Below are 15,535 nucleotides of genomic sequence, written 5' to 3' on the forward strand. Positions count from 1 at the left end.
TCCTTTATGATATAACAGCTGTGGTTATAATTATATATATATATATATGAGTTTTATCCACCTCGGAAAGAGTAAGAAACTTGTGTTGCAAGTTATTAGTAGCAAATTTCTAGGATGATTCTGCGGTGGATGAAGTTTTAGATAATCTAGCAGGACAAGTCTGCGTGTGATTAATTACTTGGAACATTCGATGTATAGTACTTAATCATTTAGGAGGATTGTTTGGTGAAGAAGCAATGTTTTGATGTACTACTATTTTTCATAGGATGTTTTGTAATGTGTAAATGCGGCCATAAATTGAAAAAGGTGCACGGGGTGACGTGCTGCTGCTTGATTTTTATTAGCTAACAATTAACTGGACGATCCATTTGCTTAATTGTTAAGATAATAGATTGTGTGATGTGGAAAAAGTAGCTACGAGAAATGTCAAAAGTCAATCCCACGAATATACATGCATATGCCCGTGTTCACACACATATAAGATAAAACTGGTAATGCTGCTGACCGATGTAAAATTTCATATCTTTGCATTGCACCTATAACATGTGAACCAACCAATCTTATGTCTTCATTTCTTATATGCAATCGGCATTTGATAAGGCTATTATACACCCATTCTCCTAAAAATACCATAATGTAGAGATACATGCAGAGTGTAAATACGATTCGGATGTCAATCGAGGTAGCACATCGACTTTTGGGTTAGCGGACTAATCAAGATAGAATTTTATCGAGTTAAAATTTATGAATTTTAACCTTAAACGTCCGGGTTATCTCGATTACCTAATCGTGCTAAAAGCTAACGATGAAAATAATATATATGTATTTTAATTTACATGGATCTCTTATATTTATAATATGCTCCATTCTTTCACGATTTCAAATTACACTTTGACTTGTCCAGATTTATAAGAAATTTGATGGAAGTAGGTGGAAAAAGTTAGCCGACTTTATGCAATTTGTGCAATTTATGCACAAATTGAGAGAATAAAGGAAGATGATCCCTTTCTTGAGCGGCACGAGAATTTATGCAATTTGTTTTATGTGTGCAGTGGAGAGAGTAAAGTAAAATAGAGAGAATAAAGTAGAGATAAAGATGTTTTCATTTATAGTAATGTGTCATCTTAGTTGAGATAAACCAAAAAATAAAGTGAGACATCTTCAATGGGACGGACGGAGTAAAAAATATAAAATCGCATGATTTAAGTTGCGGATGCAATTATTGGTGACAGAAATTCATGTGATTTGTGGTAAACGTCGTTTTACCCTCACAGCATTTGGTGATAGAAATTGATGCGGTGCAAGCATGGCATCACTTTGAACTTAAGCTTTCTGATGTTGGCAATTGAAACAAAAAATATAACATATAACTGTCCCATATCGGTGTCAAGAGAAAACTGAAACTAGTATATAAGTCTCATGGGCCCCTCCTCCTATCACCAATTGGTTTTAGGATGGAACCCATGGATTTTTATCATGGTATCAGAGCGGGTCGCCGAATGTGGGTCAAATTTAGCTGACCCAGCAGTATATCTGGGCTGAAACGAAAAAAATGACTGACCCAGCAGTATAACTGGGCTGAAAATTTGGGTCAGTGGTCCAACCGATCGAAAAAATATTTGGGCCGATCGTCCAATCGATCATAAAAAAGTCCAACCCCTCCAAGGTTCATCTCGGAGGGATTGATGGAGGGTGTTGACAATTGAAACTAAAAATATAACATATAACCGTCCCACATCGGTGTCAAGAGAAAACTGAAACTAGTATATAAGTCTCATGGGCCCTTCCTCCTATCACCAATTGGTTTTAGGATGGAACTCATGGATTTCTATCATCTGATACATATAGAATTACTGCACACGGTTCTTTGTGGACATTTAAATAGAATTCACACGCCTATATAGAGTAGGAGTATTAATTATTGTCTGAATTTTTTTTTTGGTTTGATCACATGTGTTTCGAACTTACCTTTGGCGGAATCGGATTAATCCTGCTTGTTTAGTAGGGTGAATAAGATGTACTAATATACTCCTATTATTATATTAATATAGCAATTTTATATCTATATTATGTAATTCATGGTTTGATAAAATATATTAAAATTAGATATAATTAACATTTGTATTACTATTAGTTATGCAATCTGAGAGATGATATCATTGATGTGCAAAATCCCACTTATTAATATTTGCACACTTTGAAATTATAAAGATCTGCGTATTTTATATATTAAACAATATATTATGGTATTAGTAGTATATAGATCGATTAGTTCAACTAGAAGACATAACATAAACAATCTCTCGACAGCGGACAGTTGCTTAAATTTTATTAGCCAATAAAACTAATCTTCCATTTCAAGAACAAAATAAAATCACATAAATGGTAAGCATTCCAGCCGTTTTCCGCTGTCGAATTTATCTCTACATTTGGATTGAAGAAACATGCACTATGATTGAAAATTAAATATACCATATGTTCTTGCACCATATTAAAATATTGAGAGTAATTCACCGTTTCGAGCCCGAACTTAGATATAAAAAAAAGAGAGAGAATGATAAAATTGAAAGATAAAACGATGAATATTCTGGAGCTAGGAAGAGATTTAAGAAAACGGTATTTCCGAAATAATGGATTGGAAACAAAAGTAGGTAGAAATTATGAATTACAAAAAATGGATGGATGTTGCACCTAAAGTATAGCCGTTGCATTTAAATGATATATGGGACCATTTCTCTGTGATTTTTAAAGTTTATTTTTAATGGTGTGGAGTCATTTCAACGATTGTGGACCTTCCTTCGTTCGTTTAAATGAAGAACTATTAGTTGATAAAGTTACTCCATAAATTAGAGGTGAAGGTATTTACTATCTCCAATTTTTACAATCATAAAAAGTCGCCAAAAAATATTGAAGGTCAATCTTGTGACTAATTTTCCACAGTTTAGCATTTTAGCCAGATAAAACTTTGTGATAAAATTATACTCCATCTCAAGTGATGATTAAATCTATTAAAACTTTGTGATAAAATTATACTCCATCTCAAGTGATGATTAAATTATACTCGAATCGGAATAAGCATAATTAATAAAATTGATGTTGAATCGCACTCGAAAATGACCAAAAATTCTATTACTAATAATTGGAAACAAAAAGATGTACTCAATCCCTTAAGGGGATTGAATTATATCTAAACTCAAATTTTAATTCTAACTAGTTTTAACCCACGTGCGATGCGACGGACTATTTTTTTATCATACGATTTTAAATTGTTAATTGATTAACACAAGATCAAGTTTTGATGCCGAAAACAAATTGGTAGTATTGCAAGTTTTAAAATTGGACGATAGCTTTTCAAACATCAAACGGTTTTAAAATTGTATTTTGAAGTATAAAAGCGCCGACGCAAAATAATATTGTCACAAAATTGTGTGTAATCTTTTTTGTATTCTGTATCCATTTAAATTAGTACTATACTTTATCATAGTCGAGCTTCATTACAGTGCAATATAGTGACCCTAATACGCTAAAAACTCAAACCTTGAAACCTAAATCCTAAACCCTTAACGTTAAAATATAATCATAATGACCAACAAATGAACCAAATATAAATACAATCTTCCCTCCGTCCCAATGCAATTTTACTTTGTTAATCACTTTAAAACAAATTTACTAATTGGGCAAAATTAAAAGAATATCATAACTTCATGTTAAACAATATGAAGAGTATTGAAAAATATAGAGTTAAAAACTAAGCAATGTTATCAAATTTTGGAAAATGAATGACAATAATTTCCGCCATTGTATTTGTATTGTATGAAATGAGTAATGAATAAATGTATAATGAATTTTGGAAAATGAAATGGAAGGCCATTGAAGCAATAATCTCATAATTTACTTTAAAACCTTTCGGTTAATCCGCACACTCATACAACAAAAGGTCGTTATTCCTCATACTTATAAATACCAATCAATGGCAATATTAAATGTCCGTAAATATCAGTATGGATTTTATAAAAATATAATAAAATATACAACAAATAATTATTATCCTAATTTAGGGTAATATAAACATTGAAGTCGTGATCAATATAGACAATTAACTACACAATAAATAGATAAAATATAATCTGATTCATATTTCATCATATTCTCAAATCTATTAAATAAATAAATAAATTGATCACAATTGAAGGTATAATTTAGAATTCATTTAGGCGAAACGTTTGCAGTCATCTTCTACTTCAACCTCTTATGTCAGCCTCCATTACACTTCATCTTCTCTCGTCATTGTCTACTGCACTTCCTTGTCCTACGCTAACGCCATCTACTCCATCTGCTGGTTTGCCTCCATCTACATGTAAGAATTTGAAATAAATCAACTACAGACTTATAATGCAAATTTTAAAAATTACAATCTCACTGGAAAACGTGTTTTTGGTTGCCCTTCGAGATGCTCTTAGCCGTTGGAAATAATAATCACTTATCACAGCTTTTCGTCAGTTTGCCTCCATCTACAAATAAAAATCAACTGTAGACCAATATTGCAATTTAAAAAGATTTTACCGAGGAAGACTTAATCTCATCGGAAAATGCATTTTCGGACTTTTCTAAACCACTGGAAACTTATTCATCGTTGCCAATAGCCGACATATCTTATTCTCGTATTCCCCCTTCCCATATACTCTCTCCTTGTAGCCACCACACACATACCAAGCACAAATACAATGTCATAATGGTATTGGTATTTATAGAAAATCTTATAGCTTTTGGCATTCTTCGTTTTTCTTGGGTTCATTTATTCCAAATTAAATTAATGATTCATTATCTTTTTAACCTCTCAAATAATGATACTAATATAACCGCAAAATTTAAAAGTGCATAATAAAAACCTTTTGACTAAGAAACCGATTATGCATAGCAATTTATTGTTGGTAACTGTCAATTAGTGGAAAGACGTTATGTATATCCATAATGTTTATAATTCAGTTTACCAATACTACGTGTCAATTTCAATTTTCATTATCTACTAAAACCGTACACATTCTAATTTTTCCCAAAAATACCCCCAAAACTCAACTTTTATATATGTATAGATTTAAAACAACTACAAATAAATTCAAATCCTTAAGATGATATAATTTGACACAAATAAAATAATTGAAATTAAATAAAAAAAATTAGAAAACAACTATAAAAAAACTCATATTGCAGGTACATCTTCATTGTAAAATGCCTCACACATGCATCAATCATGTTATACATGGTGTTGCAGACTATTTGTTACACTTGCTAGCATTAGTAGACATGGGAGGACGTAGAAATAAACATCGATAGGGGCGGAGATTTTTAATTTTTATTTCAATGCATATTTTTGGACAATTTACATCATTTGTAAGGGCTGTTATACAATAATTTACATTAAATATCAATAAATTTAAAAAATATATTAATAGAAAAATGTTTAAAAAGTAAATTCATTAAGGGCTTTAGCCCCTAGTCACCTCCATTTGGGTCCGCCCATGTTAGTAGATTGCGGAGCTTGATATAATTAATAAAATAGATAAAAGTGATAGTGGCGCCTGCATAGATTATTATTGGAATACTCATAAAATCCTATGTCGTCCTAAAAAGAACTCATTTTCCCGGGATCAAGGGAATGTACAGAAATTGGTCACCCAACTACCTTATTTATTTATTTATTTATTTATAATTTAAGAATACATAAGAGCAAGTCGCATGATTGATAGTAGCCAAAATAACCGGAGTATATTACTATTGGTAAAAGTTATTTATGCAAGAGGGCTATATATATACATAGATAGAAGCAATGGTTTCCTGAATCCGGAAAAAAACAGTTTAGATTCTTTTTCCAATCATGCCTCTCACTGGTTCGTTCCGAACAGTTTCCGTGCTATTCCTTGTTCATTTAATGGTTCTAGTCGTTTTCACACTGCAAACTGCAGAAGCGCGGAGGTTGGCTGCGGTTAACACTACAACCTCTGCATTTTTTGTGTTCGGTGACTCTACAGTTGATTCTGGCAACAACAACTACATTCCAACTATTAGTCGGAGCAACTTCTCGCCCTATGGCAAGGATCTTCCCGACCACATTGCCACCGGAAGGTTTACTAACGGCAAGCTCGTCACTGACTTTTTGTGTAAGTATTGTCCTATTTTTCATTCATAATTATGTTAGCAAATAACTAGTAAGTATAACATACGCGACTATAAAGCTCAACTCAGTTGGTAAGATTCTACAACGCCCAGAATTGAGATGTACTATCATTTTCTTGTTTCTATTTAACTTGTGATGTTAAACTTTCTAACAAGATTACTTAATTTGTCGTATATGGTAAAGTACTAAATCAAGAAAGTTTTGAGTTATATATCAACTAGTTTGTACAAGTGCATGAAGAAGTCCCTTTGATGTTATATTTGTGAATGTGTAGCTTCTTATGCTGGGATCAAAGACATGATACCACCCTACTTAGACCCCACGCTCACCGTCGAAGACCTTAAGACCGGAGTTTGTTTTGCTTCTGCCGGCACTGGCTTCGATCCCCTTACTGCCCAAATCAATGTCTCTCTCTCCCTTCAATCTCTATCTCTCTCACACACACATGTGACATGTACTATATAGTTTTGACTATGGTGGATTTGTGGAAATGCAGGGGGTGATTCCTATACAAAAGCAACTGAAATATTTCAAAGAGTACAAATCAAGAATGGAGGTGGAGATTGGAAAGGAGAAAACTAGAAGGCTGATAAGTAGTGCTTTTTTCCTAATAAGCGCGGGTACTAACGATTTTATGGTTAATTACTATGGGCCCACCAAAATTCGAAGCAAAACCTACAATATTTCTGGCTATCAGGAATTCTTATTACAGCAAGGCCAACAACTCATTCAGGTACACTATACTATACTTTCTGCATCACAATTGCATAAACAAATACAACTATCATTCATTCCAATTTCTTGTACTATATTATTCTATAAGAGTTAATAACTATAACAATAATTTTATTACAAAACACTTCCATAAGTGCTGCCGATGACAGCTTTGCTTGATTAAAGAGTGTGTACTATCTGTTGGACTGTTCATCCATCATAATTTTCATATTTATGAGGTGGGCCATATTTAGTAGAATATGGTTAGTTTTTTTTTTTTTATTATTTATTGTGGAAATACGGCACTCTATGTGGAATGTGGACACACAAACAGATTCAATAAAAGGTTTCAACCGCTTCATGAATTCAGATGAGGTTTTAAATATGATGTACTTATGTGGCATTATATATACGGCACGATACATTTTTATTTATTTATTGTGGAAATACGGCACTCTATGCATTCTGGATAAGGAAAAGACATCGTTTATAGCCAGTTAAATAAAAATACGTTTTATATTGCAATTTTTTTATAGTTTTAAATTTATTTCAGTCTTTCTAAAATATATACACTTCATATGTATTCTATAAAATAATACTCCCTCCATCCGCGAATAGGAGTCCCATTTTTTCATTTTAGTCCGTCCGTGAATAGGATCTCATATTCCAATAAATTTTTGCCGCCCATTTTTTTTAACATTTTTTAAATTCGTGCCACCAAAAGATGAGACTCCTAATGAGACAGAGGGAGTACTTTAGTATCAAATCTGTCGCCAAATTAAATAGCACTATTTCACACCAAATTGTGAAGTCATTAAGAGGTTTATATATGTGTAAATTCTCATCTGAAATATTAAAAAAATCACATGTTTTGAATACAGTAATCGGCTAGTAAAGAAATGTTGATACTTGCAGTTGTTGGTGGACGTTTTTGTGACAATATATAGCTAAAAATCTTAATGTTATTGAAGCAATATTAGAATTATTGAGCAACAAAAATTAAAATTGGTTGAATTAAATGGTAATAGGAGTAATAAAGAAGGGTTGTTGGTTGGTGCAGGGACTATTGGGATTGGGAGCAAGGAAGATTGCCTTTGTGGGATTGCCACCAATAGGATGCGTGCCAGCTGTCATCACGCTTAATTCGGACAACGCTCTTACTCACCGCGGCTGCATCCAGCGCCTCTCCGCCGTCGCCCGCCGTTATAATACTTTGCTCCAAATCAAATTGGCGGCTATACAAAAGCAGATTCCCGCCGCCACTATCGTTTATGTCGATATATTTAATCCCATAGATCGCATGGTCAGAAACCCCCAACAATTCGGTAACAATCTCCGCCCAATAGAAATCTGGTGCTCTGATTAAATTTATATGATAATGAATTTGAAAAATTGCAGGATTTGAGAATGTGAACATGGGTTGCTGCGGAAGCGGAATGATTGAATTTTCGGTATTATGTAATAAGTTATCTCCAGTTTGCTTGGACAATTCAAAGTATCTCTTCTGGGATTCCGTACACCCAACTCAAGCCGCTTACTATTCTGTTTTTCTGGGCCTTCGTCCGCTTGTGGATCGATTCATGCACATTTAGCTATTTTTATTTTCTTTCAAATTTACATATTCATATTTATTTTTGTGTGTAAAGATTCTCCCTAGCTTGTCCAATGTAATATCAACAGTATTAGAAATGAGTCACTCACCCCTTTCCTTAAAAGGCTATCCACACTTATATAGATTAGAAGTGATCTTCACTTTTAAGGCTATCCACACTTATATAGATTAGAAGGGATCTTCACCAAATCGATGTGGGACAGAATTTAGAGGATTTAACACGCCCTCTCACGTGTGGGCCGGAAAGGACATCGGTCTTCCATCACGTGGGTAGGCAATGCAAGAGAAACCATCATCGATGTGGGCCGGAAAGGACCCTTCACTTTTAAGGCTATCCACACTTATATAGATTAGAAGAGATCTTCACCAAGTCGATGTGAGACAGAATTTAGAGGATTTAACACGCCCCCTCACGTGTGGGCCGGAAAGGACATCGGTCTTCCATCACGTGGATAGGCAATGCAAGAGAAACCATCATCGATGTGGGCCGGAAAGGACATCGGTCTTCCACTCGTGAGGTAGATAAGAGATAAAGAGAAAACCATCATCGACTTGGACCCGCTCTGATACCATATTAGAAATGAGTCATTCACTCCTTAAAAGACCTCATAAGGGGGAGGGTTATCCACACTTATATATATTAGAAGGGATCTTCACCAAGTCGATGTGGGACAGAATTTAGAGGATTTAACAAACATGGTATTTATTTGTATTCTAAAATATGGAGGTCTTTATAAATAAGTCCACAATTTAATGAAAATTGAGGGACAAGAAAATTCTTATACTTTAAAATTCAATCTCTATTTTTTCACTCTTTATTATTCTTCTTTAAGAAGAGATAATATTATAATCAGAGTGAAAACTATAATTTAGAAAGGGGAATTCTAAAATTTGGTGTGCACACATGGACGGAGCCACATAGGGACCTAGAGAATCTACGAACCCGAGCTGATCAATTATTCAGTATATATTGTATAATAAGGAGTATATTGATTTATTGAGCATACTAGGGCATACTATTTGTTTTCTTTACTGTTTAACACAGATAAACTATTGTTTTTCCAATTACACACACGTCTAATGATGTTAGGCCTTATTAAGTTGAATCGTTATTAGATTAACCCGATAACGATCTAATCTGCGTGATTTGTCACCCCTAGCTCTAAAACTAGATTTACATTGTTATCAGTCAATACATTATATCTTTGCATCGAATAACATGCCAAATTCGTGTGATCCAATCCCTTCTTCCATAATAAATTGCGATGATTTTTGTCTTAGATTTATGGTAAAGCAAAAATAGGTATTTTTCTCACTTTTCGTACAAGAACATTTATAATTTAAAAGCTTGATTAAAGCCAGTTAGAGATATCCTATAATACTAATGATAAATTATTCAATAGTTTGAGATGATCTTCTTGATTCATATCACTTAAAGAAGTAAAATTAGATAAATTATAGCATTCAAGATATACTATTTACGTCCCTTGAAAATAGCAATTATTTCCAATTTGGTATGCCTCTTAACAATAAAATTTTCTAAATATTTTATTAGGAAGTGAATCTCACAATCCCCAATACTTTTTTTACTACTTTTCTCTTCTCTCTTAAATTACTCATTTTGTTAGCCGACACCATGTTCAGTTTCTTTCAATTTAAGGGTGTTCAATTGATGTTACAGCATGTGGTAAATTTGATATAGTGGATTCAAAGTAACTACTTGTAATCTCTAGCTCAACGCAATCAAACTCAGATCTCGAGCACAGCCAAGATCAAACTCGGAACGAACAAGAATACAATACACAATTGATTGAAATGATTAGTCAAGAACACTAAGAACTCAAGAAGAAATGATGGAGAACCTTTTATTCAAATGTGTGGAAGAATTCTCACTAACACAAGATGAACAACTCTTATTTCTCTCGGTTAGCTACAGCTGGATTTCAGAAGTGAAAAATTCTAACTAACTCCCTCTCTTTTCATACTCAATATTTGGGAGGGAAATTCAAACAGAAAATTACAAGAATTTGCATATTAGTCCCTGAGCTATTGCATATCAGTCCCTCAACTTCATTAGTTGTTCAGTTGTGCCCAACTCCATAACAAATCTCCACCTTGGGACATAACTGGACAATCATCAGAGGACTTTCATTCACTTCAGCTGGATTAGATTCACCAAATCCATACAATATTTCAGTTTTGAACTGGGCAGCACTTTTGTGAGCATATCAGATGCATTGTGCTCAGTTGCCACCTTTTCAATGTTCACCGAGCCTTTATCAACCTCATCTCTCACAAAATGTAATTTGACATCCACATGCTTGCTCCTCTCATGGAAAGTTTGATGTTTTGATAGACATATGGCACTATTTGAATCACATAACACTGCCACAGCTTTCTGATTAACTCCAAATTCAGAGCAGATCCCTCTCAGCCACATGCTCTCTTTTACAGCTTCAGCCATGGAAATGTACTCAGCTTCAGTCGTTGAGAGAGCCACCACAGATTGCAAACTTGACCTCCAACTGACTGCAGCACCATATAGACAGAATACATAACCAGATTGGGACTTCCTTGTATCTATATTGGTTGCAAAATCAAAATCACAATATCCTATCAGAGGCTGCTCTACAGTTTCCTTACTCCCATCAAATAATATTCCATATTCCTGAGTTCCATTGAGGTATCTTAGTATCCATTTCAGAGTATGCCAATGCTCCAGACCTGGATCAACCATGTATCTGCTCACAACACTTATTGCTTGGCTGATATCTGGCCTTGTACACACCATGGTGTACATGATACTTCCCACTATGCTTGCATATGGTATCTTATCCATTTCTCTTCTCTCTTCATCATTCTTAGGGCTCTGGTTCACACTTAGCTTGAATTGTTGACTCAAAGGCATAGCCACTGGTCTGCTATGACTCATTTGAAATCTCTGAATGACATCCTTGATGTAATCTTTCTGAGTCAGCCATATCCTTTTCTTATTTCTATCCCTTATGATTTCCATCCCAAGGATTTTCTTTGCTTCCCCAAGATCTTTCATGTCAAACTCAGCTTTCAATTCTGCTTTCACCAGCTCCACCTCTTCCTTATGCTCGGCTGAGACTAGCATATCATCCACATACAATAACAGATATGCCACAGCAAACTCCATCCCTTCTCCTAATGTAAACACAATGATCATATAGGGATTTCTCAAAGCCAATTTTCTGCATAAAAGCATTGAATCTCAGATACCATTGTCTAGAGCTTTGCTTAAGACCATACAAGCTTCTCTTCAACAAACACACCATTCCTTCATTTCCTGGTTGAATAAAACCAGGAGGTTGTTCCATGAAAATCTTCTCTTCAAGCTCTCCATGAAGAAATGTTGTTTTAACATCGAGTTGCTCTAACTCCTAATTTCTCTGGGCAACAATGGCAAGAAGGAGTCTGATGGAGCTATGTTTTACCACGGGGGAAAATATCTCATTATAATCCACTCCCTCCTTTTGTGTGAAGCCTTTGGCCACTAATCTAGCCTTAAATCTGACTTGATTGTTGTTGAAGGCCTCGATTTTCTTCTTGAAAATCCATTTACATCCAACCGTTTGCTGATCAGTTGGCCTTAACACCAAAATCCATGTGTGGTTCTTGTATAAGCTATCAATCTCCTCTTGCATAGCTAATAGCCACTGATCCTTTTCTGGGCTTCTTATTGCTTCCTTGTAAGTTGAAGGCTCATGATAGTCTATCTCCTCAGCTATAGCCAATGCATAGTGCATCATATCAAAATCGTGAAATCTGGAGGGAAGCTTGATTCTTCTTCTGGTTCTGTCTTTTGCAATCAGTCTCTGTGGAGTCTTGTTGTTACTCTCATGTTCAAAAGGTCCACTAACATTGGTTTCTGGTGAACTTCTCATAGCATCTGATGAACTTCTTACAGCATCTGATGGAGACTCCTTCTGACCCTCCACCTCAAACTCAACTGTCTGAACTTGCTTATTGAGGAAGGGCATCTCAGATTCCCTGAAGATAACATCTCTACTTATCACCACTTTCTTATTTCCTTCCTCACAGCACCATAATCTGTAACCTTTAACTCCAACCTGATAGCCTATCATCACACATCTGAGAGCCCTTGGCTCCAACTTTCCTTGTTTGATATGAGCATATGCTCTACACCCAAATGACCTCAATCTGGAGTAGTCTCCACAAGATCCATAGTATCTACTGTCTGGAGTCTGATTTTCAATAGCAGCAGAGGGACATTTGTTGATTAAAGCAACAGCAGTGGAGGCTGCTTCAGCCCAGAAAGGCTTTGACATTCCAGAGGCTATCAACATGCATCTGACTCTTTCAAGAATGGTCCTATTGATCCTCTCTGCAACCCCATTTTGTTGGGGGTTGTGTGGGACTGTCCTGCGCCTCTTAATCCCTTTCTCTTACAAAATTCATCAAACTCATGGGACAAGAATTCCAGCCCATTGTCAGTTCTAAGGCACCTCAAAGGCTTTCCCTTTTCTAACTCAACTGCAGTGCACCATTCTTGAAATCTCTGGAATGTCTCTGACTTTTCTTTCATGATCATTATCCAAACCTTTCTTGAGAAATCATCAACAAAAGATAAGAAATACCTGCCTCCTCCAATGCTATTTACTGGTGCAGGGCCCCATATGTCACTGTGAACATATTGGAGAGGCTCTGTTGAGTTGTGTTTGCCTACTCCATATGGTAGCTTTTTGCTTTTTCCAAGAATGCACTCTTCACATGATGCAATGGCTCTCTGTGTCTCTGATTCAGCCATCTGAATAATGCCTTGCTTTACCAGCTGCATCAGCCCAGTGTCTCCCACATGGCCCAGCCTAGCATGCCAATTGATGGTCTGTTGAGTGGAGTTAGCCGATCCAGCAACTGCCTCAGCCTGTAGATAATAGAGCACATTGTTTCTTACAGCCTTCATGATCACCTGGCCATCCTTTGTGACAAGCATCTCTCCACCAAAGAGAGTCAATTTATAGCCATTCTTCTCAAGAAGGCCCAAGGATATCGGATTCCTTTTGATGGATGGAATGTATCTCACATCAGTGAGAGTTCTCAAAGATCCATCATACATCCTCAAACATATCTTCCCCACACCCTTCACATCACAAACGTGATCATCTCCTAGCAATACTGAGCCATCTGACTTTTTCATGTCCATAAACCACTCAAGATTTGAGGACATGTGGAAGCTGCAGCCCGAATCCATGATCCACAACTTGGACATTGGACTGCTTTGGACCACATTCAATGCTCTTGCTTCTTCTATTTCTTCAGTGAGAGCTGTTGTGCCTTCTTCTTTATGACTTTCAGCTTGCTTTTTCTTCCAAGCAAAGCAGTTTTGTTTGATGTGTCCTGGCTTTTTACACCAGAAGCAGCTCCTTGATTCTTTCTGATCTCCATCCTTTGATGATCTTGGTTTCCACTTATCATGCGATGGTTTCTTGAACTTGAAGGGTTTCTTTGATGCTGCTGTCACATTCAAGCTCTCAGCGGCTTGATCAATTGGCTTGCTGACTGATTTCTGCATTCTCTTCAATTTTAGTGCAGAATACACCTCCTCCAAGGTCACCTTGGAATCTCTCCCCAGAAGTATGGAATCCTTGAATTGTTCAAAATTCTGAGGCAGGGCATTCAACAGCATCAAAGCTTTATCTTCATCCTTCATAGGATCATCCACACCTTCAAGATCATCTATACACTTTCGAAAATCTTCCAGCTGATCCGCCAGATTCTTGGAATTAGAAAATCTAAAGTTGAACAATCTTTGCTTGAGATGCAACCTATTTGAAATCTACTTCTCCATATAGATCTTTTCTAATTTCTCCCACATTCCTGCGGCATTATCTTCTTTTTGGACTTCCCTCAAAACCCTATCACTGAGGCATAAGATGATCGAGCTATACGCCTTATATTCCATCTCTTGCGATTTCGCCGCATCCACCCCTTGAAGTTCCGTCTTATCCGTCTTGGATTTCACATAATCCCAGACACCTTGCTGCATTAGAACAACTCTCATTTTCAATCTCCACAGGCCGAAATCATTTTCGCCGGTGAACCGCTCAACGTCAAATTTCGCGGTAGACATTGTCGTATGCGTCGTCTTCTCTCGTTCCCACAGACGGCGCCAATTTGTAATCTCTAGCTCAACGCAATCAAACTCAGATCTCGAGCACATCCAAGATCAACACTCGGAACGAATAATAAGAATAGCAACAACACAATTGATCGAAAAATGAATAGTCAAGAACACTAAGAACTCAAGAAGAAATGATGGAGAACCTTTTATTCAAATGTGTGGAAGAATTCTCACTAACACAAGATGAACAACTCTTATTTCTCTCGGTTAGCTACAGCTGGATTTCAGAAGTGAAAAATTCTAACTAACTCCCTCTCTTTTCATACTCAATATTTGGGAGGGAAATTCAAACAGAAAATTACAAGAATTTGCATATTAGTCCCTGAGCTATTGCATATCAGTCCCTCAACTTCATTAGTTGTTCAGTTGTGCCCAACTCCATAACACTACTTATTATAACTAGCTACTACCTCGAACCTCCCGTTAATAAAAAGTAATTTAGTTATTGAGGGTATGAGTTTTAATGCAAATTTGATAAGTAAAAACTAAGAAATACATAAAAAAAATAGTTGAAGTGTTGAAAAATATAGAGAGAAAAGGTTAACTATAATTAGATAGATATTAATTTTTTTGAATAGTCAATATTTTTTAAAGAAAAAAGCATGATTATTTTTTATGGACGAAAGTATTGAATATGTTAAGGTGAGCATTCAATGTTTTGCGTCTCACAATGAATTACCTATAAGAATATTACTAAATTATATGCATAGCTATTGTTAACTATGAATAGCCTACGAAATACTGTATATTTAAAAAATTTAATTGTAATGTATCGTGATCGGTAGAAGTAATTTAGAAGGCCAGAAGCCCACAATGATGAAACGAAGGTGTCGGTCAGTCGTTATATGATCCATCCTCACTTTAA

At 35.6% G+C, this 15,535-nt stretch overlaps 1 protein-coding gene across 1 annotated transcript; it reads left to right on the forward strand.

The window, feature by feature from the left end:
- Positions 1-5,840: 5,840 nt before the first annotated feature.
- Positions 5,841-8,683, forward strand: LOC121811535 (GDSL esterase/lipase At5g45960-like). The gene is made up of 5 exons (XM_042212415.1): positions 5,841-6,158; positions 6,450-6,580; positions 6,672-6,908; positions 7,950-8,214; positions 8,288-8,683. The coding sequence occupies exons 1-5, from the start codon at positions 5,876-5,878 to the stop codon at positions 8,479-8,481; spliced, it is 1,110 nt and encodes a 369-aa protein (XP_042068349.1). The 5' UTR covers positions 5,841-5,875; the 3' UTR covers positions 8,482-8,683.
- Positions 8,684-15,535: the final 6,852 nt, after the last annotated feature.

This window comes from Salvia splendens, chromosome 7 (assembly GCF_004379255.2).
Source record: "Salvia splendens isolate huo1 chromosome 7, SspV2, whole genome shotgun sequence".
NCBI classification, from domain to species: Eukaryota; Viridiplantae; Streptophyta; class Magnoliopsida; order Lamiales; family Lamiaceae; genus Salvia; species Salvia splendens.

Bases quoted from the DNA above. Each gene is read 5' to 3' on its own strand.
- LOC121811535 (XM_042212415.1), top strand. From the start codon at position 5,876: ATGCCTCTCACTGGTTCGTTCCGAACAGTTTCCGTGCTATTCCTTGTT. The intron at 6,581-6,671 runs GTCTCTCTCTCC...GTGGAAATGCAG, and splicing joins CCCTTACTGCCCAAATCAAT to GGGGTGATTCCTATACAAAA. The intron at 6,909-7,949 runs GTACACTATACT...TGGTTGGTGCAG, and splicing joins AAGGCCAACAACTCATTCAG to GGACTATTGGGATTGGGAGC.